Genomic DNA, 23,768 nt, shown 5'->3' with positions numbered 1-23,768 from the left:
AGTCTAATCACAAGACTTCCCTCTTTCTGTTTTCACTGTAGATATTTTACTGTGAAATGTGCATTTTCCATGATGTGTGAGTGGCATGTATGAAAGGAAGCGATTCCAGTGCTGCACTGTCTGGACATTAGGCGCTGTTAATATACACGCCGTACCTGTTGTATTTATTCAAACGATGACGATGTAGTTTCTGAGCATGCTGATGTTTCAGAATGAGTCCAGATTCTCTCCCCTCACAGCCTTTAGATACGCTTTCAGAACTCACATGGATAGAATACTACTTATATAATATAGAGTAGGCTCACACCCTTGTTCAAGTCACAGGACGGCCTGCTGTATCACTCAAAATAGCATTTGAGGTAATGTTTGTTTGCATGAGCATTTCCTGCATTGTTAAATTGACTAAAGAATTAAATCAGAAGAAAGAAAAAAAAAGGGAAATGAAGGATACGAAGATAAATAATTTGTTTTGACGAATATCAAGCACATAATCCATTTGTCTGTGTGGTATATTAACTCAAATAATTCATTCCGTTTAAGTGACTGGCAGTTTTGCTGGCTGTTTAATGTGTAACTGATTGACTGATTCATTGACTGCACAAGTGGTATTATCAGATAGTATATTGTTCTAAATTAAAAAAACAAATTCACATAGGAGCAGCATCTGTCGTAGTGTTGTGTGATTTGCTACATGACTTATGCCATAGACATGAAGTGTGCCAATAAATGTAGCAGTCCAATTGTTTAAACTCCAATTTCGTATGGATTCAGTTAAAACTTAATTGCAGAAGTGCCAGAAAGCCAAATATCTAAACATGATATAGTTAGGTTTCCCTCTAATTATTGTGTCCAAACATGTTTTTTTATTTATCAAAATATGTGCAGCAGTGAATTATTACAATTTCAGGTTTTTACTATGACTTTCAGATTCCAGACTTTGCTCAGTGTTCCCATGTGTCATGTAATTTCCACTGTTCTTCATATTTGGCTCCAAAATTCTTTACAGTCATGATTAATGGTGGAGAGGGCCTCAAACTGGACGGTGGACAAAAATGCAGCCATGTATTGTACTGAATGTTTGGTGGATTGTGAAGTTAATTGCCATGCACTTGAGGTAAACTAGGGGGCGCCGGTCACCCTCACATATTCAGCTAAATGCCTTACCGTTCTTCAGTAAGGAGAAAAATGAATCTAAATCACTCTTGGTTAAACATTTCAGGTCAAACTCATCTTCCACAAAAGGCCTACCAATAAATGTGAGTAATAACCAGACTGTGATTAATTGCAGGCATTTGGCTGGGGTGATGGATGACCTCTGGCTGACCCTTAACCGTAGCCTTATCCGCCCTCCTCCTCCTCCTCTTTAGGAGCTTCATCTCTCCAGCTCTGCTGCTCTCCATTGTTTGGTGCCGTGTCTTTGTTGTACATTGTACTTGCATTCCTTTGAAACCAATAAAGAAGAGTGACAGAAAAGAGCAGCCATGAAGGAAACCCCCTCGTCTGATCTCTTATGTTTTTCTTATCTCAGCTCTTATGTACCTGAATCTTTTTCCTGTGCCCAATGATAATACAGCTACTGTATTTTTTATTAAAAAAGAAGTCATAAATGGAGGATATAGTTTTATTACATGCTTGTGTTTTTGTAAGCGGCCTTGTAAAGCCATTTTCATGCACACTGTTTTTAGAAGAAAAAGTTAAATTCTGTTGTTAGATGTTCAAAGCAGATATGAAATAAACTAGGATCTAAAGGTGACAAATTCAGAGTTTACAGGAATAGTTCCATCTAATCACTGCATGTTTGAGTGTCTATTGGCAAAATGCTGATCAGGCATATCCATGAAAACGGCCCTCTTGCTTTTTTAACAGTAAGACGATGTTGGGCGTTTACACAAATTATGCATAAATAGATCAAGATGAACTTTCATAAATGACTAGATAAAGTCTGACTAATAATAGTGGTCCTGGTTTATGTACTGTGCAGCAAAGTGTCCTATGGGGTATATAATATGGGTTTTTCCTTCTGTAGGACTTTATCCACATAAATGTATGAACTTATTCTCACCCTTGCAAAAAGTTATTTGACATTAATTATACTTTACGGTCTACTGTAGTTTTTTTTTTTAATGACACAAATTCCATCTGCAAAGTAAGACCACTGAGAGTTGGACTTCTTACGGCCTGGTTAAGTCATGACTTCTTGATTTGTTCTTTCATAACAGGAGGAAAACAAAAGGAAAAATGGAATTATGTTTATTAAAAGCAGGTTGCTCCATTCAGACATCCTGAACAACGCAATCACACGTGTTGACCAATCTCATGCCAAACTGCAGCCAAATGGTAAAATCCTTACTTTGAATAAGCAATAATCAAAAGGTCCAATCCCGCTACTGCTTGTACTGCATTTCAATTCTCATGAAGAACAGAGGAGAAATGCATGTTGATTCTGAGCCCAAAATGTGAACTAACACACAAGAGGAAAGTTTGTGTGAGCTTACACTACAGTAGGATCAAAAATTCATAAATTGTATCACGTTTCCCAAACATGTGGATAAAACCGAGGGAAAATTAAAAAAATATCTGGATTATAATCATAGGCCTTGATGCTCCTTTGGGACCTGAGGATTTCAGACATAAATCAAAGTGGCTCACGCTGTTCAGTGTGCCTTAAGGATGAGAGCGGTAAGACCTTAACACAAGCCTACCATTCACAATGGAAGCCAGTCTGGCTATGTGGACACTGCATTTCCTCATAACACTACAGGTGGAACCGAGCCTTGGCTCAATTACCGTTGGTTACAGTACGCTTCATGGTAGTGGTGCAGTTTTGATGTAATGTGGTCATACATTTGAGCTTAAACAAACTCCAGGCAGAGTTACCATGGTCACACATTCTAGTCTGTTACAAAGAAATGAAGCCGAGCTCTCTTTTTTTCCACAGGGATTAGTAAGAGTTGAGTTTTCCTTCTTAGACAGTGTAGGAGTTTTCCAAAAAAGAGACACGAAATAAACAAGAAAGCCATTTCTTAAATATAAGTTTACTCAAAGAAATATGAGCAATGTTTCAGGTCTCCTTGATCACCATCATTCACAAAAGGTTCAGAGGTACATACAGTACATTTCCATTAAACAGCAACTGCACAGTCCCACAGAAAAAAAACATATACGCATCCCCTCTGTGCGTCACACACCACCGGGCTTCCGAGGTTAAAACCATACGAGAGTATCCATTAGTTAGAAGAGAGCAAAGAGATCTGTAGTCCAGTGACAAGCCCAGAAAAGCAACTTCTGAAAGAGCCAGTTACTTTTGGTAAATAACCTCAGAGAGATGTAGGAAAAGAACCCGCCTCAAAGAGATCGCTGTAAAAATAAGACAAAAGACACAGTGGGGTAGGGCAGGGGGAAGGCGGAAATGTGGCTGTCAGTCTCTTGTCTTTGACCTGCTGTTTCTCCACCTAATAAGCAGCTGCGATGCCTGGTTCCTGCAGACTCTGTCATAGTATAGTCCTGGCTGTGAGGATCAATGCTGCTGCCAGATTGACCATGGGGAATGCGGAGAAGTCAGAGGCTGCACCCACAGGCGTGGAGCCTGAAACAAGCAAACAGATCCACATCCAGCAGCTGTTTGATGTTGTGTTCATTATGCTCGGTGTGGTCAAGATTTAGGAAAAACATCCCACATGACAAAATAAACAAGCAAGCCAAAACAAATATCCAAAAACAAAAGAGAAAAAAGCTTCACATATCAAAACGCATTCAGCACACAGAACTAGAGAAGTGCGAGCACATGGGGCGACCACTAGATGGCACTGGTGCGCTGCACACAACTGTGGGCCGAGCTGACTTTCAAAGTGCTAAATTTCGGAGGAGATGTGGGCAGCAAACACAGTTTAATTAAAAAATGACATAGCAGTTCTACAGCTACCAGCTGCTAGGAATAGTGTTTGCATGCCTGAGTCCATTTAGTTGCTTGATACATACAATGTTTCTACATCTGTTGATAAGGGGGTTGAGAAAAGACTCCTTTGAGGCTGATTTTGGGCAAACATTCATTGGAAGAAACACAAAGAAGCGAGATGGAAGTTGATCAAAATGAAACAGCTTCAATGCAGCTGCACGGCATAATTCCACTGCTTAATAGTGATATGTAGCGACTTCTTTCCTCAGCCATTCTAGAAAAGCTGAAGTTTCAGTCAGGAAGACACTGCCTGGCGTTTGTCTCTCATACTATCCTGCCATTCATACTTCTCTCACACGCTCAGACATTCTGTTTTTCCATGTTTCCTATCTCTGGCCCACCTGCTATCTTGGGGATGGTAATCTGGCGGCTGCTGCTGCCCTCTCCTCCCTCACTGAAGGGCTTAATCTGGATGACATAGTCTTGGTTGACGGGCAGCGACAGCTCCAGCGAGGTGGTGTTGGTCTCCACCACACTGGGACGGCTGTGTTTGTCCTGGCTGTACATCACCTGCAGTAACCGGGAGAAGGAAAAGGCGATAACAGCACGAGGCCTGGCATGAAGTCATTCCAGAGGTACAGAGCGTTTCTTCCGGACAGCGAGGTGTGATGTGCTGCCGCTGAATCTAACATGGATTCATCTTACTGTTGACGTCTGCACGACTGTGTTGCACCTCCAGAATAGAAGGTGCAGCAGAGATAAGGAAGAGCACAGAAATGCCTCAGTCATCAATTTTCTGCTGTAGTTTGACTTGACGATGCATGCTCACCTATGTTGTATGACCCCCCCCCCCCCCCCCTCCCGCTGCCCTGAGCAGAAAAAAACATGAAGCTTTGTTTGTGTGTGTGTGTCTGAAATTAAATGACTTAAAATAGGATGGCAGAGCAAAGCAACACTTTCTATAAAATATCTGTGTAAAATATTAGTACAGTCAAAACACACATACAAAAAAAGGTGTGAACTCATATGGACTAAATGAACCAACTGGCAGTCTGCAATTCTCTGTCACGTTCCAGTCTGTAAAACCCTGAACTCATCAGAGCTGCAGCCGCTCCCATTCAAACACTGCATGCAGCACAACCCCTCCATTTGCTTACCTTGTACCCTGTCACTTCTGACTCATTCTCCAGGGCATGTACCTTGTCCCACTTCAGTATGACCTTGGAGTTGGAAGCGTTCCACATGATTTTGACCGGGGCTTGACTGGGCGCTGGAGGAGGACGAGGCGAGTCGGACAGAGAGAAAGAGGGAGGAAAAACAGCAAGCGAGCCGCTCAATAAACAGCAGAGCCCAGAACAAACTCGGCATGAAGGGCAGTTCTCAATATCAGTTTATCATCCAGCTGCTAGCGGTGACTTTGGGAATTTATAAGGGAGTTGGTTTGGGCAAGCAACACGTACTTATCTATAACAGATTTATTGATACTGTGGTATTAATTAATAGTAGCTCACAAGCGATTATACAAATGCGCCACTGTGATGATGATGTGATGTGTTGTCCTTTTCATGACTGAATTCTGGATGTAAAGCATGTTAATCCTTATTGGTTGGCAAGTGACATAAAGTCAGGAACAGGTAAAACAATATGAAGAGGAATAAACAATTATTGGGAATCTCAGAGAAGAATATTTCATCAATATCCCAGCTGAGCCTGCATGTCAGTTCACCCAGGGTGACCATGGATCATAACACTTAAAGGTGTGATATGAAAACTTTATTTCTCAGATTAACGGTATGAAGAGAGTGACAGGAATGGATTGCAGTTATATAGCAGGGCTTTTAGGATTCAGCCACCTGGGCAACCAATTTCAGTTGATATACAAGAAACATCCACGTGGCTCATACAAGAAAACCCTGAGAGGCCAGAGAGAAAATAATAGGTGAAAATAGATCTGATAAATCTTCTTCTTCACTTGCTTCGAAAGGTGAATGTAAGGCAAACATGTATATGTTTACTCTAGGTAAAAAGAAATATGCACCAAAAGGTTTCTGAATATTTTCTGCCCAAGCAGACCCAGCAATATGTTGAGACGCCTTACGTGGTTTCTTGGTCGTTGCATTGACTGTGATGCTTTGTGGACCCGCTCCAGCGCTGTTGTATGCCCGCAGGGTCATGTAGTATGTACTGCTGCCTTCCAGATCCCTGATGAGTATTGAGGTTGTATTCCCCACCGTCCTGATCACGCTGGCTGCATCAGGCCTCTTCCCCCAGTACTGCAGCTAAATACACAGCACATACAGGTTATACTTTATTAATATGAGTTTTTAAGTAACTTCTTACTTAAACTTGCAGTGCAAAGTCTCTGTCTCTCCCTTCTGGTACTTGTAGTAGGAAGAAAATAAAGCATGCAACCGACTCTCTTTCAGGTCTGACCATCCATGTTCACTGGTCGATGTGAAATGTATCCCTACCAGTAAACTGAACTACTTCGATGAGTAACTATATTAAGAATATTGCAAAAAGGTCTTAGCTCTTTTCACTAGCAGTTGGCACTTTCCACTGTTTTGTACAAATCCTGTTGTGTGGGCATGTGTTGGCCTGACCTCGTAGCCCAGGATGCGCCTGCGGTTGTTGTTCCAGGCCAGTGGCTTCCAGGCGACCTCCAGCTCGGAGGCAGAGACACTCCTCACGCTCAGTCTCCCAGGAGCTCTGCTGGGTTCTAACAGACACACAGGACAGTCGGAATAGGAGGAAGGCACAGATTCTCCACGTCCCACGTTTACAAGCTGACCTATTGACTACAACGCTCTTCTAGCCAATGCATCCATGACACCGTATTAGGAGGAGTGACTGCTAGACAGAATCTGTTTCACTTAACATTTGCTCAAAAGAGTGATAGAAAACATTTAACATGGACCACAAGCCACATCAGCGGCATCTGTAGCTACTTGGGGTCATGAATACATTTGACAAAAGAGGAGAAGGGGTTTATCGTTAAAGAAACTGCTAATGATACTATTGTACACATATTTAATACAGAAAACTGTTAAAACATCCAAATAAATCCTCTTACTGGTCAGAAAACACCTCAAAACAGTTTTTTTTAAATCTTGGTTTTTAAAATGAAATTTACTAAATCCGGATTCGAGTCAAAAGCTGTTAGTGCTGTACTCTTCCAGGTTTGATAGAATATACTCTTTGATGTGAAGTTGTGACGGTACACACCTTCCTCTGCCGAGTAGATGGTGGTCACTGGGCTGAACGGACCTTCTCCCCTGTTGTTGTAAACCCGGATTTTTACTTGGTATGGGGAGGAAGGAGGGATGCTCTCATTCTTAAAGACATATCTGGAGGCGTCTGGGGAGGTGATGGCAGCCTGCATCCAGCCCTGCGAGCCGAGTGGGCGGAAGGCCACGACGTAACCGAAGCCCGGACCACTCTGCAGCTCCTCAGGAACAGGCTGAAGAAGTAAGAGATGACTCACAGGCACGACGAAGGATGAGCAATCTTAAATATATTATTACCGAAACAAATTCCGCTATGGGCGGAGTTGGGTACTTTAAAGGCGCAAGTGCTGGTACTACTTTTAAAGCCTTGTGAACATTTACAAAAGTAAATGAATAAAAAAAATCAAACTTAAATACACACAGGTTTACCTCCCATGTGATGACCAGCTCTGAACGTCCACCGCCACCGCCATTCGCTCTGGCTGGAGTCACCCTGGGAACTAACAGAAGGAGTACAATGTTAAGTTAGGTTCACGCTTGCCCTGGCATCACCACGAGAAATGGTGCAAAGACATTGTGCACCTCTGAATCTTTCTAACTAGGTGCCCGCTGCAATTTTCATTTCGACAAATCTGGGATGTTTGTCCCAAAAGACAGTAATTGCAGTGCACATAAGAAATAATAGTGCTGTTGCCAGGCAGCCTGTTCTTCCATCTCTGCCCTCTCTATTTCATATGAGTTTTGATCTCACAGGTTCTCTTTTATGTGGTGGAATGCAGAACAATGACTGGAAATAATAAAGGACTCCCTGAGCAGCGCTGCATCCCACCGTCTCCTTTGTAGAACAATGCTTTCAGGACATGGACATTACATATTTACTGTTTATTTTATCTGTTATTATTTTCAGTGACAGTAGCTAATGAAACCCACACATAGACGGCTGCCATTGTTTACAATATAATTTCCTATTATATTGTGAAATCGTATTAATGTAACGTAACGTCTGAACTTCCGTTACATTACATTAATCCTGGAGGTCAAGTTTCCATAATTAGAAAATTATTCATAGAGAAACAAAATGTATTCATAGAGAAATCTTGATTACCAACACAATGAGGTGTATCATCAACACAATCACTCATGCAAACAACAAAATGTATCAGTATTATTATTATTATCTGAAATTGAACAATCTCATCATCATATCTGTTTGCATCCTATTGCGCTCATAAATAATAATCATCAAAGCAAACAGTCTCAGGTAACAAGACTGGTAATTAGAATCGGTGCAGGTAACTTGAAAAGGCTTGAAAAGTATTTTAATTGCACTCTTTGTAAGAACCGGATGAACGGTGCTGACAATTGGATATCTTCATCGCTCTCACATTACTTGCAGGACACGTCATCCAGTCAGAGCAGTGCGAGGTTCTCGCCATCTCCCTGGATAATTTACTTTACATGATAACAGACATATTTTGCTAATCCATAATATCAAGGAAAAGCAGCTTTACCTAAAACAGGTGCTGATTTCATTGCAATTCAAACAACTGCTACTGATTCAAGTTAGGGACCTGCATAGACTAGACTCCTTGCATGCTGTACATTACGTACAGTGTACAGATACTGCATACATAAATGTATTTATACTGAACAGGCTGGTCTGTGCAGTGTTTTCAAAGAGCCTTGGGGAAATACACACAATTAAAGAAGACTTCAACAAGTGTTAACAAAAGAATATCATTACCCAACACAGCTCTCTGTTTTAGTCCTCTGAGAAATCTGTTGTCTAGGATTTACATTTCATACAATCATATTTTAATCTGTCCATTTTAAAACTGGAAAAGTCAACGTACAACTAATCACATATATATATATATATTTTTTTACAAAGGTTGTGTGCTGACATCTCGGTGTGAATGGCACAATGCAGCCTAGTGGTTAACAGGAGCTAATAAATATATTGAGAGGTGAATTATCGTAACATGGTAACTAGCAATTTCTTAAACCTTTTCTCGAGAAGAGAAAAGAAAAATAAAAATATGATGAAGCTACATTAAGATTGTGGGATCTTTCCTACCTTTCCTACCATTTGACTCATAGCAACAACAAGCCAGTCAGAAGCAGTCGGTGATGCGTCTGTCAGTGAGGTGGCTCCTGTATTGTGATGTGATTATTGGCTGTGGGAACATCATTTCACGGACGTAGGTGGATCAAAGGTAGACGCTCACTCTCAGCGCAACGCTGTCAGGAGAGCAAGCTGCTGGCTGCTAACAAGTCCCAAAAAATCTCTGTCCCTTGATCGGACTTTCATCTCTGTCATTTCGGAAATCAATTACATCCACGTTGTCTCCACTTGGCAAAGCAGATGCTTTGTGGAATTTTGTAGCCACTTGTTCCGTATTAACGAGCAGGTATAGGTTGAAGACATTTGTTCTTTCGTGTCTCATGTACAAATATTTTCAAGAAAAAAGTAAAGCTTTCTGTATTGCCATTTTGACAAACAGCGTAAATCACATTCCTAGCATTCGTAAAATGTGACTCATGTCTTTTTACTGGCGTCACTGGTCTCTGATGGCTTACACTCTCCTGGCCTGGTGCACAGTTTGCAGGGAAAGCTTGATTTGACAGTATCTGAACCGTGTGATGCTTCTTTGATTGTTTGATGATAAGGTGGACCGTCCTCATGCGCTTCAGCGACTACATACTATACGTTGTTCATTTCTCCACAGATTTCATTAACTGAGGGCTAAAATATATCTGTGGTTGCTCTCTCTTTTCCATTAATATTGTACAATACCACACCACCAACCTCCTCAGTTTGCTTCTGAAGGTAATATTGGTTTAGATGATAGAAATGAGGTTTGACAAATTTAGAGGTTGAATATTTTTTTTCAAACATAATTTCTCATTTTCCTAAAAATATTCTGTGGGGTAAAACTCATAAGTAGTTAATTTTAAAAGCACTATTGTGACGAACTGAAGTGTGTTATGTTGAAACAAATTAATATTACGTTTTCATTCAGTAAAACGAGTGATTGTCGATCATTCAAGCAATGAACTGTATGATAATTATTAACCGTGAGTTCCTTGTATTTTATTTTTTTAATCCGTGCATTCTTATCATTTTGAAGCCCCAAGATAGCTGCATTAGTCATCTAGAAGAAACGCTGCTGAAATGCCTTCTAGGATCCTAAGACAGAAATCACGATAGCATTAGTAGGACTGAGCCAAACACAGGGTCAATAGCTTTATTAAGTGTCGGTACAATTTCTGACAGGTGCATGTTTAGACTGCCTCATGCAGTCATGGTAAAGACAGATTCTGCACCCACACACATACGTCCTACCGCTGGGTGATGAGCCCCACCCCCTAAAGGTCTGACCTTAAAACTACCTCTTTACTGTCTGTGTCGGTTCTCAGTCGTCCAGGTCATGGTAAATCCGGAAGAGCAAAAAAACAAAGAATCAACAGGACTTGTTCAAGTTTCTGATAGATTGTATCTAAATGTGTCAAAGTACCATCATAAAGTGAGATCAATCATCATATAATGGAAATAATATGCAAGAGATCTATGTCACTGTTGGCAGAAAAAGAAATGTCAGGAGTTTTTACCACGTACCCATTTCTTTGGTGCGTGCCTTTTTGGACGGTTGGCTGGGCTCTCCTGCTCCAACGGTGTTGGCTGCCAGGACTCTGAACTCGTACTCCACCCAGGGACTCAAGTCAATGACAGTGGCTGACATCTGCTTCCCCGCAAGCACCTCAGGAACTGAGAAACATCGCATTAATAGCCTTTCATCAAAGCCCTGTGCGATCTACCACTGAAAGTCTGCCATGATGGCGGCGCGTTATTTACTGTCATTTCGTGTGCAATGTTTGAAGAGCACATAAATCACACATCCGTCTTTTTCACCCACTCAATAACCTTCAGTTCCATACAACCTACACGCGCAGTCTGTCAGCCGAAACTAATGACTGTATATAAAGTTTGGAAAACAATGGCTCCACAAAACTGTGCAAGTGTGTGTTCATTCTTACAATATGAGAATCATAAGCGACAGCTGAACTCCCCTTGCCAGTTAAATCCGACAGGATTACAGGTCAAAGGTTCACGCCAGGCTTTTACTTCCTGATCACTACAAAGTCATTTCACTCCAAATGGGATTACATGATAGCAGTGCTAGAAACCAGTGTATTCTGGCTTCATTGTGAACAGCTGGAGGAAGTGAAAATGCAGCTTCCCTCTAAACAAATAAATGGGAGAAACCAATCTACCAGTGGTAACGGCTTGCCACCCTAGAAAGAATGGCGTCCTGGCCTGGATAGTGTAGCTGAGGATGGGGCTGTGGTTTTCTGTGCCAGGTCCCCAGGAAACAGAGGCAGTGGTCTCTGTCATCTCAGTCACCTGACAATCCACAGGGGGGCCGGGGGGACCTGGATAAATGAGGATGAGAAGGAGACAGACGGAGCTGTGAACCCTGTGGGTGGGACATTACAATGAAAGGCTTGAGAGCAAATACTGAGCTACAAGTCCAAGCAATGGTGCACTGATGAAAAACCACATCAAATACATATTTTGTATCTCATTAAATGTGTTGTTAAGCCCTTCACTGCACTGTAAATTAGAAAAAGAAAAAAGATAACGACCTACAGCAATGACTCAGAATCACTGAAAGGGTTGAAATGTGAATCACAAGGTTATCAACTCTTCAATAAACACCACTCCTGAAATGCATGGAAAGTCTGGTTTGTAGTCCAGCCCCCCCCTCCCAAGCCCTAACAAATCTACGTCTCTGGTTAACACGACACCTCCTACAATGGGACCGTCTTCCACCGAGGTGAGAGTCACGTCCACTTCATGGTCCACCGTTGTTTAATGACCAAGGAGGGTATACAAAGAATATTCCATCTTTGGTTGGATATTTTTAACAAGGGACTAGAGCATTTTCATATTTTTATACATGAAACTGTTGGATATTTTTAACATTTGGAGGCGTGAAAACTATTTTTAATCAGATGAGAGCCAGTACAATCTTCTGATAAGAAGAGGAACTGCTGTATTTTGGGCTGCAAGATTCAACAATTCCGTAAAAATGTTATCTTCTGCTATCTGAGAATATCAAAAACCAGTGAAATAATCTTATTCTAATGGACAAAATGACCACACTGAAAGTAATTAAACTGTTTGTGCACTTACTCAAGCTAAATTACATGTTAATATTAGACTTTATTTGAACTTTTTCAAGGCAAAATAAATAAAAAGTAGTAACTCGGCCCTGGGATGAACTGGCGGCTTGTCCAGGGTGTGCCTTGCCTCTCGCCCGTAAACTGCTGGGATAGGCTCCAGGGCTAGATAAAATGAATGAATGAAAAGTAGTAACTACTACCAAGTGAGTGATTGTGAATTTGTGAGCTGTGTCACATCAGCATTTAGTTTTCCTGCTGTTCATGCAGATATTAAGGAAGACAAGCTGACATAACTGTGCTCCTATTTTACCTGCGGCCCTAAAGTACTCTTAATTATATGTAATGTAATTCAGTGTTTTGATATATTATTTTGGTTTGTTTGTTTGTTTGATTGAAGGGCATCCTTACCTCTGACCACCACATCAGTAGCAATAGACACACTATCAATCTTGGTCTGAACAGCACAGGTGTATTTCCCAGCATGCCTCAACTGAATGTTCCGGATCATGATGTCACCAGCCGAGCGCTGCCAGTTGCACAGATTTAGAAAAAACAACAACAAAAGCAATAAATAAAAACTGTAATAGTTGCAAAACAAAATAAAAGAGCAAAACAAAATAATGCAATGTCAAGTTGAATTCTGTTGATATTCAATTTACGACCTTAAAGAACAGAACAGTACATCACAAGTCCAAGGATGCATCAAATGACTGAGGCAAAGTTTTCATGATGACATACAAGGACAGTTTAGAAGCTTCTTTCAGCTCTGTTTCTTTTATTCACTCCAATTTCAAGCACCCAGTAGACATTAATTCCTAAATGAGTTATCAGTTTTGAACTTGGAGTTAGAATTAAAATGCACTTTCAAAAATAAGGGACTGGGAATCAGATTGCGACTTGATGATTAGTTTGATATATAATCAGGGACATTTCATAGAAATACAAATTCACATTTGAAACTTCCCGCCATGATTAAAGCCTGGGATGATACGCAAGAAAGTTATTTGAAGGCTATGTCAACAAATAATTTTAACATTACTTTTTATGATTAGATAGATCAATAATTAAATTTACTAAGCAAATACTAAGCAACTGTCACAATTGTCAGTTGAGCTCGGTGTTCAAACATATGCTGAAAGTAATCCCAGAACAAAGTACCGGTAGTGTTTCTTGTACATTTAGGCCAACAAGTCATGCTACAAGTTAAGAGAGACAGTACAATAAAATAATTTGTTATGTTAACCAGTTTTGAATTAAAAAAGAGTTCATTGGGCGCTATTCATTTTTTTTTTTTTCTTTTACACATAATGAATTCTGTGAACTGGTACACCCTTAAGAGAAATACATTCTGAGTATTACCAAGTTACAAAGTATTGTCAACATTTTTTTTGTCTAAGGATGCAATTTGACCCACAAAAGAATCAACTGCTCAAATATGCTCTGTGATTCTGCAGTGGTAAAGAATTTAAAGGCCATTTAATCAACTCAACTAACATATGTGCCAGATTGTAACATGAAGGCACAAACAGAAAAGGACTTACCCCACCAACTTTTTCAAAATACGCCCAGTGGCTTCCAAAGTGGATGAGTTGTTCGTTAAAGAACCAGGTGAACTTAAGGTCCAGCGTGGAGTCATGAGAAACCTGGCAGGGGAGCACAATGCTCTCACCCGCCGTCACATCCAGGTGCCCTGCCGGACTGGTGATTGCAGTTGGCTCTGTAGACAGGAAACCAAACCAAATTGGCCATATTAATGAACGTGTAATTGGCTAGTCAAACACACACACACACACACACACACACACATCCATTATAGCTCTGATGATGTCCTATTAGTCTTAGTGTGAAAAACCTCCATCAAAAACAAATCCTTTTCCCCATGAAACCCAGTTCCAGGTGTTACCCAAGCAAAGTGAATTACTGACAAGGCTGCCAGCGTGCTTATATTGAATCGCTCTCTTTTTGTTTAGTTTTATGTTTCACTGAAAAATGATGAGAAAGAAAAAGTCTGCCATTTCAGTAGGTCACATCTGAGCCTGTAATTTGGTGCTGTTTGTGCAGGGACACAGAAACGTTCCTATCTCAGCACCACTGCGATGTGAAATAACATAATCTTTGATCTGTCTCGGCAGGGTGTCGACGGCAGTATGGTACAGAGGATAAAACACCGGCTGGGAGGACCAGATTCCAGTCCTCTGTGAATTATACATGCATGTCATAAGCATCTAATGGACACCCAAGCCAATGCAGCATGTTAGGGGGAGTACAGGTCTATATTTGGCTCTGATAAAACAAGCCAGCTTGTTTATCTCACACCCCCTAAGGAAAATGGCTGGTCATGGCAGTGCATACCAGGTGAGTCTCCAAAGTTTGGCACCAGATGCAAAATGAGAGAGCTACTTTCGGCTTCAGATTGCAACGCTGTCACACTCATTTCCTGTTATAGCTTGAAGGAAAATCACAAATTGGCTTGCCTTTCTCCTTAGTATGCGCCATGCATTGCAGCGCACTTCTGTGACAATGACAGCAATTTTAAAACAACAATAAGGAAATTTATTTTTAGTTTTATTTTTTTTAATGCATCGACATATGCTTGATTTTAATACATTGTAATTGCTGGGACGTGTTGACTGAATGTCAGTATTCTGTGGAAATAACATTTAAATTGTTTGCCTGAGGTTTAGATAAGTCAAAATAAGTCCATTTGCAGGTGAAATGCAATAAAGTACAATTAAGTCAAAAGAAGGATAGAAAGCAATTTTTTTAGAATATTGATGTCCTGAAAAATTCAAGTAACACTATTTTGTCTTAATGCTTTGGAATTTGAAGGCTATGTCAACAAATCATTTTAACATTCCTTTTTATGACTAGATAGATCAATAATTAAATTTACTCAGCAAATACATCAAAAGACAGCACGGTGGCGCAGTGGGTTGCACTGCTGCCTCACAGACTTGGTGCCTTTCTGTGAGGAGTTTGCATGTTCTCCCCGTGTCTACGTGGGTTCTCTCCGGGGTCTCCGGCTTCCTCCCACCACCAAAAACATACACATTAGGTGAAGTAGTTACACTAAATTGCCCGTAAGTGTGAGTGTGTGCGTGATTGTCTTTCTGTGTGTAGCTCTGCAATGAGGTGACGGCTTGTCCAGGGTGTGCTCCGCCTCTCAAATGAATGAAACGCATCAAAAATATTTACTCCATCATGTTAGCCAAGTAAGAAGGCTTCCTTGATTTTTTTTAATTTCTAAGTTAAATGGATTTGGATGTTGACATGTTGGCAAACAAAATGCAGGTGGTCCTCACTTAACGTCGAAGTCGTTAAACAAAACCCCCGTTAACAGACAACAGCCGAATCCTTTTTTTCCCTGTCAATCCCTGCGTGGACACCGTTGGGCTGCTCTGCAGCTAAACTCAGTTCAGGAGCAGAGCGCCCACGCCTGATACCTGGTTGTTGACTTCTGAGAGGGAGAGAGAAGTTTTGTATTTATCCTTTTTGAACGCACAGACTGCAGGAACAATGGCGAATCCGGCTGCATGAGCAGCGTACCATTGCAGAACACAACCCAGCTGAACACACGAAGCCTGGAGCGGCTTGGAGTGTCGATTTGGACGCGGCGTGAGAGACGACGACGACGAGCATCCTCACCGCGCAGCACGGAGGTTTCGACATAATGATGAACAGTCAAACATCGTTTCCTGATATTGTATTTTTGGTAGCGAAGCGGCATCTCAGAGGAACTGTGCGTGAGTGGCCCCGTTTTGGAATGGGGAAACAACGTTCCCAGGGTCGTAACAGCGCTTCATTGTCGTTAAACAAATACTTTGACATTTCGGAAAGCCCGTCGTAACTCCGACTCATCATTAAACAAGTATTTCGTTAATTGAGGACCATCCGTAAGGAGTTTGAAGGTTAGTGAAGGAAAGATTCTGATGAAACTCTAAAAAATAAATACATATTTCAAGGGTGTAGGCTTAATCACTAGTATTTATTATTCAGCAGCAGTCCGTTGCACTTTAAATAACCGCATTATTGATCCATTGATAGTAGGCAGTTATGTAATGGTGGCTCACTTAAAATCGCAATACATAATATTTTGGAAAATGCACTTGCACAATTCCTTGAATCTGTATAGCAGATGAATCAATCTATTCTTCTTAACAATATTATAATTACCAATGTGCACCTACTGTGAATAACAGCTCGAATTGTGCAAGGACAGAGGATGCTGTGGCTACTGAATAAGCATAAGACAGAGCATTGCTTCTATGCACATCAATTTGCAATTCAAAAACTTGTGACGAGAAATCACCAAAACACATTTTAATAGAGCACCGTTGTAGACTCCGCTCTTTAGAAAGACCTAGAAAATTGATTGCACTGCAGAAGTTTGTACCGTAATTTAAATAGAATGAAATGTTGAAAAAGAAAAACAAGCCTGGCTATTGGCTACAGTGCAAAAATAAAGTATCTATCAAACATTGATGCACATTTATGCAAAGAGCCTTAAGTCTTGCTTCCTCCAGCCACTGTCACTCAACTAATTGGCTGGGCCGATCGCTCAGAATACGGTTGTTTTTAAAGCGACTCTGCTTCAGAGGTGGATCATGAGGATTGCAGGGAGGGTCAGTGTTGGTGAATTTTAGCTGCAGCGCGAGCTGGCTGCATCTCACAGCTGCCGAGCAGATTGCTGCATCATGTGATTTATGCCCCTCCAAAATACTGACATACATAAATGATTATCTTTTATTACAAAGAGCTGGATGACAAACCCCAGCATGAAGCTTGACGATCAAATAAATGCTAATAAAAAATGTCATTCCGAAAATACACGACAAAAGAAAAACAAGCTTCTGAATATTACATCTTTGATGTTGATGTCTCTTCACTGTTTTGAAGCAACTGTATTTTCTCTATTTTCGCTGCATGATGGTGGAGACATCACATTGTTGACAATTAATAAACCAGCAGCAGTAAAACATGCAGGAATAATATTTGTCATTCAAGACAATAATATCTTACCTTTAACTAAGAGGCTGCCAGAACTGCTCGCTACTCCAAACTGGTTCCTGGCTACACATGTGTAAAGTCCGGCGTCCAGTTTAGTCACATTAGAAATCCGTAGGGTTCCATTATCCAGCACAGTAACTCTGAAGGTAAAAATTAGTTTATCATTGACAAGCATATTTGTATTTGACAGTTGATTCAGGGTCGCGTTAAACCCGAATCTTTCATGCTATTCTAAACTTGTGGAAGTTTGTGTGCCTGTCACTTCGATTCTAGATGAAAAAAAAGTCCTGTGTCCTGAAGCATTTCAACTGTCGCCTGATGGTTAACACAATGAATTTCAATTGACTCCCTGTGCTCCAAATGTGACCTCAGGCGAAGCTCAGAGATCCTGTTTGGTCTCTCAGCAATGAGCTGATAAGAATGGTGCAAGATCACTTCATGGGCAGAGAGTTTTGCTTCGCCTTGAAGGTGATGTCAAGGGCGATCCTAAATAACAACAACAAAGATATGCTTGTACTGTTCAATTGTATCATAAGCATTATGTTAGAAATACGGCTCTCACAGACCTAAATACATTACAATTTAGTATGTGCACAATTTTCCATAAAACCCATATGATGCCTAAGATACTGCAGTTGTGACCTATGTTGTACTACATGCATCTCCTGCATTTGATATCCAGCACCACAGGATGGTGAAGACATGTTACCCTTAATACACTCTTAGTATGTTAGAATGATCATCAAAAAACATTTAACAGAAATAGAGAAAAAAGTAAATGTGATGGGGCTTCATGCATAAATGTATGCAATTGCTGCTGAGCACATCTCAGCTGTTTCTTTTATACTAGGTACAAATCCTTTTAACAGTAAAAGTAAAAAACACAATCAAAATCCAGCACAATCAGGTCTGGGATTTTAGCGGACAGAGACGAGTACATTTCAATGACATTTCACCAGCAAAGAAACCGCTACAACCTGCTAGTTTGTGTAGTGTAGTAATTTCTTCTACAGGTATTATCACCAGTCCACCCTGGCCTAATCTCTGTATAAAGGCTTTCTATTCTATTCTGACACAATGTCTCGGTTCTATTGAAGTGGCACTTCTGTACCAGTCACAGTGGACACTCATTTAATGTACCCCCCTGCCCCCACCCACCTCCCGGCTTCCCAGGGCGGGACAGCATCCTTATCGGGGTGTAAAAAAATCCCTGCTTGTTTCAAGTGCAGCATTGTCATTCCAATCTATGTTTGTTTAATGTGCACTAAATATGCTTGATCCTATTCTATCCCGTAGCAGCCTGTTAGTGCACATGTGCCTGAATTTCCCACAGGGATCAATAAAGTATTCTGATTCTGAACTCTTGTTATTTTAAGTGTTGGCAGAGCGACAGCAAAAGACATATTTCTCAAATGAAAAATAAATTTTAGAAATGTTGAAGCCCCATCCAAGAGCAGTGAATTGATTTTTAGGAAATTGAGACCTTAAAAGCTTGTCAGTTTCAACAAGACCTTGAATAGAGCGTTTACAGGAACAAGTGAACAAAGAACTTGGGTGAAAAGATGCACTAGTACCTTTCAGTGCTGTCTGAACAGTCAAGGAGAGAAGATGAAATGTAAGATTTTTTTTTTTTATGAAAGACAACAAAGGCATTTGGACAACCCAAACAAATGACAGGGTCACAAGTGAATGAGATTGGTTAGATTTTTTTTCCTTCCCTTTGGACAAAGAAATTACCACATGTTGCACAGCTGAAATAACTCATTTGTGTGTTCAGTGGAACTAGAATGTGATTAATTTCAAAATATTATTTTATTAAATATAAGCAGAGCCCATTCACATATTAGGTGTTTATAAAGCATCCATGAAAATTAGTTATCTTACTTATGCAGGTTAAATACCGGTTTAATTATTTTGTCTTTCCTGTTATCAAAGCATTTGAGCTTGTTGAGATTTTTTTTTTTTCGTATTCTCTGCTTTGATCACTGTAATTAATAGAAGTAATCTGTCACATCTCTTAAATTGCGCATACCGGTACATCATAATTCAAGGTTTTGCTTCCGTCAAAATTTATGAACACTATAATCACTGACCTTTCCCTAACTTGCGACCTTTGCATGAAGTTGGGGGAGGCATGGTCATGGCCTATCTATCGTATTTTTTGTTTATGCACAAATATTTTGTTTATAGTGTTTGTTGATTTTGAACCCGTGAACAACCAATGAAATTTCAAAGCAAATCTGAGTAGAAATTTCGATTCTGGACAATTTTAGGATCATCTTCACTTTCTGCATTGTTATTATCTATGACTGTATTCTGATACAGCTATTATATTATTATTTTGTATTAATACTAATAGAAACACATGACACAAAGACTTAACATTCTAGGACTCAGTTTCAAGGGTGAAGAAAATTGTTTTTAGTGTTTTTTTTAATCTTACTAATTGTAAGTGGCAATTGGTATGTCTGTTAACCTGAATGGGTTAAGATGCATCGTATACAGATTTTGCCCCCAAACAACACACACACACACACACAGTATATTTACAATATACATATATGCTAAATTATGTGAACCTGTTGTAAGAAGCAACTTCACTGAGTCATTTGTAAATAGAATAAACTCTCTGTAAACATTCAATGTCGCTTGGAGAAAACATGTTGTTGACATCTTTGATAGATTCAATGCATTGACTGCTGTAGCTACAAATTCATGTAGAGAATCAATCAACGGTTAATTATTCAGTGAGAAAAGATGTGGAAAATTGCTGGAATTATTGCGCCAATCTGTAACAGAGTCTTTGGTTTACATCAATTTTCCTGACAACATTTGAACCCTTAGAAATCCATTAGCCTGTTGATAATTTGTCCTGAAAATCCTCACGAGAAGCTCTTTTATTCTGTTCCAAAGGGCACAACAATATAATGAGCTGGTCTTTCAAAGACTGGTTGAAAGGGGGAGTTTGAACTATCCTTTCTTAAAGATCCCTTAAAAGCAGAAGTGATCAGAAGTGACCTGTAGTGCCTTAAAGGCTAGAAGAATTAAAATACATCCGCCTTGTCTGCAGTGTCCACTCCCTGTGGAGCTGTGACTATATCCTCCTCAAGTGAAGGCTTCCTTTGTAATGCACTATAACAAAGAGTTATGGAGATGAGATGTCGCAGGGATACGACCTGCCATTAAACTGTGCAGTAGTCTATGTTAGGCTTCTTCTTTAATAAGTCTGAAAAGGACAGTGAGAGATGAAGTTACGAGGATGAAGAAGCTGCATGAAATGTTCTCTCTTTTCTCTCATTGCCTTGGAGCAATCAACATATAGCGTAAATTTGTAGGGTATATTAAACCGAGCAGTGTGATATAGTAAACAGCACTTTGCCCCGACCTTATTGGCTGGTGTTACAGTGAGCTACTGTCTGCAAAGCCTCTCTGTGGTGTAACAAAAAAAACCAAGAGACTGAAAATGAAAAACATTATTCTAACTACTAGAGAGCGATTGCTTAATCAACTCGGTGTATTACTGGGAACTCCCAGTATTCTTAAGCACTGCCTTATTGCATTCAACAGCAAAGCACCTTCTGCTTTGGCACCACTTCAAGAGAGCTATTGCTATTCTGGTATTAGGAATAACAAATGGGCTCAAATGATATACTGTAGAAATGTTTGGTGTAACAATCAGAAACACAATGCTTCAATTTATAGGTAATATTCTTGAGAGCTATTTCCCATATCCATTTAACTATTGCCAGCAGTGCCCAGCGATGCAATTTAATTACAGTAAGCATTTTATGGTTAAACGCAAAGCTTCCTGCACAAGTGCACATCAAGTCTGTTTAATGCTATCTGGTTATACTGGGACACAAGCTATAGGTATCACCGTTGCATGATTTCATTAACTAATCAGATCCCGCTTTGTTTTTTAGTTGATTTATTCTCCCCCTGCTCCAGATCCTTGAAAACATTATCCCTGGAAGATGATAAGGAATTATGGGTATTTTAGTTGAGCCAGAGGGATGGATTAGTGTTGTGCCTCTGCTGTAATAGCATTGATAGCAGCCCCATTTTGATAGAGTGGAAACTAAATGCTAACGAGGTAGGAGCAGGGGAATAGCTTTGTGAGAAACGCTCCAATAATGTCAAATAAAGTCTAAGATCTTGTATGCAGCACGCCGACCTTAGGGTAAGGCTGTAACATTAAATCTCAAATGGGAAATCTTATCTTTATTGGCATTGCATGTTTTAGTGGATGCATTTTCTTTTCAATGCTGAAGTGGATGACAGATTTGCAGGCTGGGTGTGACCTTTGGCGGGCAAATAATGTTGGGGTTGGTTCTGCTTCTCCCTCTCAAATAAAACACCCTATATGACCAACATGTCTGGCATCGTGATTAACAAGCGCGTCACACCTTTAATTCCACTGGTAATCTGGGGGATTACAGGGTGAGGTGAGACTATGACTAAACCTGCTTTACTCCCACCATGATGAGAATGGATATCATAGAGTTTTAATGAGCTAGTCAAACAATTAATCTCATATCAAATATGAAATCTGGCTCCCCGCTATGACACGGCATGTTCCAGCAGGTGCACTTTCCTCCTCCTGCTGGTTTATTTCAGCACAAAATGAAGAAGGCATGAAACAGAAAGTGCAAATGCACTATTAAGAGATTTGTATTGACTCTGGTGTGTTTTATACAATAAGACATTCTACCGTTAAGGCTTTCGAGCATCACGTAAGAACTCATCAGCGTGCTCATCTTCTCCCAGGTTCATCATGTCAAACGTTTCCAGCTTCATCACATGGTGAGATTTCAGAGAATGAAGATAATAATGTCGCTGCCACCTCCATTGGAGACCAGTGGTGTGAACGCCAGTGTTTAAAGCTGCCTTCTACCATAGCTGCATATAGAATGCTATGGCTACATGAGAAGATATGAGCCTTGATCAATAACGAGCTGTGGTCTTGTTTCTTCAGGAGGGAAATGGTTCGTCTTGTCTGATTGGCATTTCTTTATGCCACTTCCTCTGCTCTCCTCCACAAAGAGGTATTTCATTGATTTGTACTTAACCTGATTTCTAATAAAACAAGGTGTCTGGCTAGTTTCCCCCGGAGTCACCACTGCTGTCACACAAGACTGTGTGTTGTTCAGTGACTACACATTGATTAGTCCTCCGGGGGGGTTGCTTGATGGTTGCTTGGATCATCATGTGTCTTGTGCTCTAATGACCTTCCAGGCCTTACATCCTGCTAATGAGCTGATGGATCAGCCCATCGATTTGAGTGCCACAGTCAAGGAATGACCGGTTATTTCAAGTAGAAACATGTCCTGAGTACAATGGAGTTCAGGGAAGCAGCATTGTCAGTAGGGGGGGGGAATTACAGTGAGGAACGTGTTATGCAATTCAGATTGTATTGCAACTCAGGGTGGTTCTGTTGTTTGCAGTTACTCACCACGGAGTAAAATAGGGAAAAATAAAATAACAAGTCAGTGAAATACTGTTCTCCAGGTAAAGAAAATAAACCAAACAATGGCCTTGTCCGCATTGTGCCTCCGCATAAAGAAACCAAGTACCTGCGGCTCTCTCTCAAGGCTTCTTTCCCCTTCCTCCAGGAAATCACACCCCGAGGAGACATCTTGGGCTTGCATTCAATCAGAACATCGCCGCCCTGTCGGGCCAGAGTCTGGGACTTCAGCAAGTTCTGGGAGAAGTCTGGAGCGATGGCTGATGGGAACAGAATAAAGCGAGGGATGCTAAGTGTTGCTAAGTGAGGGAGGAGGAAGAACAGAGATGAGGCTGAGTAAAGAAGGTACCGCTATTCAGGAAATGAGGAGAGAGGCATCCTATTCAGGCCACTCCATCCATTAAGTAGGTCAGCTCTCCTTTCCTTTTGATTTCTACACACATTGTTTACACACACACACACCCTATAATATGCACATTTAAAGGAAGGAGGACATGGTGAATCATTCTTAAGAATTCAAACTATTTGAAAAAATTGTGATTTAAATTTCCATTAATTTATCTTAGGATGACATTGTGCATTAAGAATTGAGCTAGGGGATGCTGACATAAAAATGAGGCGCTGTAAAATGAGAAGACGTCTTTCTAGCTGCTCCTTTAGGCTTTAATTACTAAGGGGCCGTCATCTGGAGCTGTTTTGTATGCACATCAACTCAACGGAAAGCTCTTCAAAGTGAACACGTACCCTGGCACCACTAACATGGCTGGGCGCCTGATAGCGCATGCTGGTGTGCATGTATAAAAAACAACAACAACACAACACCACACATATTGATGAACATGTAATGCAGTGTGAAGTCTTTCCTGCAGCAATGCACATTTATCACACTTGCCTTCAATATTTACACAAGGTAAGAACACATAAAAACAAGGTAATGGTGGTACATTCAAAAATTTAAAAACTTGTTTTCTTCTGCACAAAATATTGT

At 40.5% G+C, this 23,768-nt stretch overlaps 1 protein-coding gene across 1 annotated transcript in view; it reads right to left on the bottom strand.

Annotated features, from left to right (window-relative positions):
• Positions 1-3,491: 3,491 nt before the first annotated feature.
• Positions 3,492-23,768, bottom strand: part of LOC137909616 (contactin-4-like) — a 51,791-nt gene continuing 31,514 nt past the window's right edge. The window contains exons 10-22 of the mRNA XM_068754083.1: positions 22,890-23,040; positions 17,329-17,456; positions 13,851-14,026; positions 12,718-12,835; positions 11,398-11,556; positions 10,742-10,891; positions 7,552-7,622; positions 7,121-7,355; positions 6,499-6,614; positions 5,994-6,174; positions 5,053-5,165; positions 4,297-4,465; positions 3,492-3,586 (exon numbers count right to left, since the gene is read on the bottom strand). Of these exons, the coding sequence (XP_068610184.1) occupies positions 3,492-3,586; positions 4,297-4,465; positions 5,053-5,165; positions 5,994-6,174; positions 6,499-6,614; positions 7,121-7,355; positions 7,552-7,622; positions 10,742-10,891; positions 11,398-11,556; positions 12,718-12,835; positions 13,851-14,026; positions 17,329-17,456; positions 22,890-23,040 (1,862 nt within the window). The remainder of the gene's footprint in view (positions 3,587-4,296; positions 4,466-5,052; positions 5,166-5,993; positions 6,175-6,498; positions 6,615-7,120; positions 7,356-7,551; positions 7,623-10,741; positions 10,892-11,397; positions 11,557-12,717; positions 12,836-13,850; positions 14,027-17,328; positions 17,457-22,889; positions 23,041-23,768) is intronic.

The sequence above is a fragment of the Brachionichthys hirsutus genome, chromosome 2 (genome assembly GCF_040956055.1).
Source record: "Brachionichthys hirsutus isolate HB-005 chromosome 2, CSIRO-AGI_Bhir_v1, whole genome shotgun sequence".
NCBI lineage: Eukaryota > Metazoa > Chordata > Actinopteri > Lophiiformes > Brachionichthyidae > Brachionichthys > Brachionichthys hirsutus.
The sequence above is the reverse complement of the archived record's forward strand: the minus strand, read 5'-3'. Positions and strand labels throughout refer to the sequence as shown.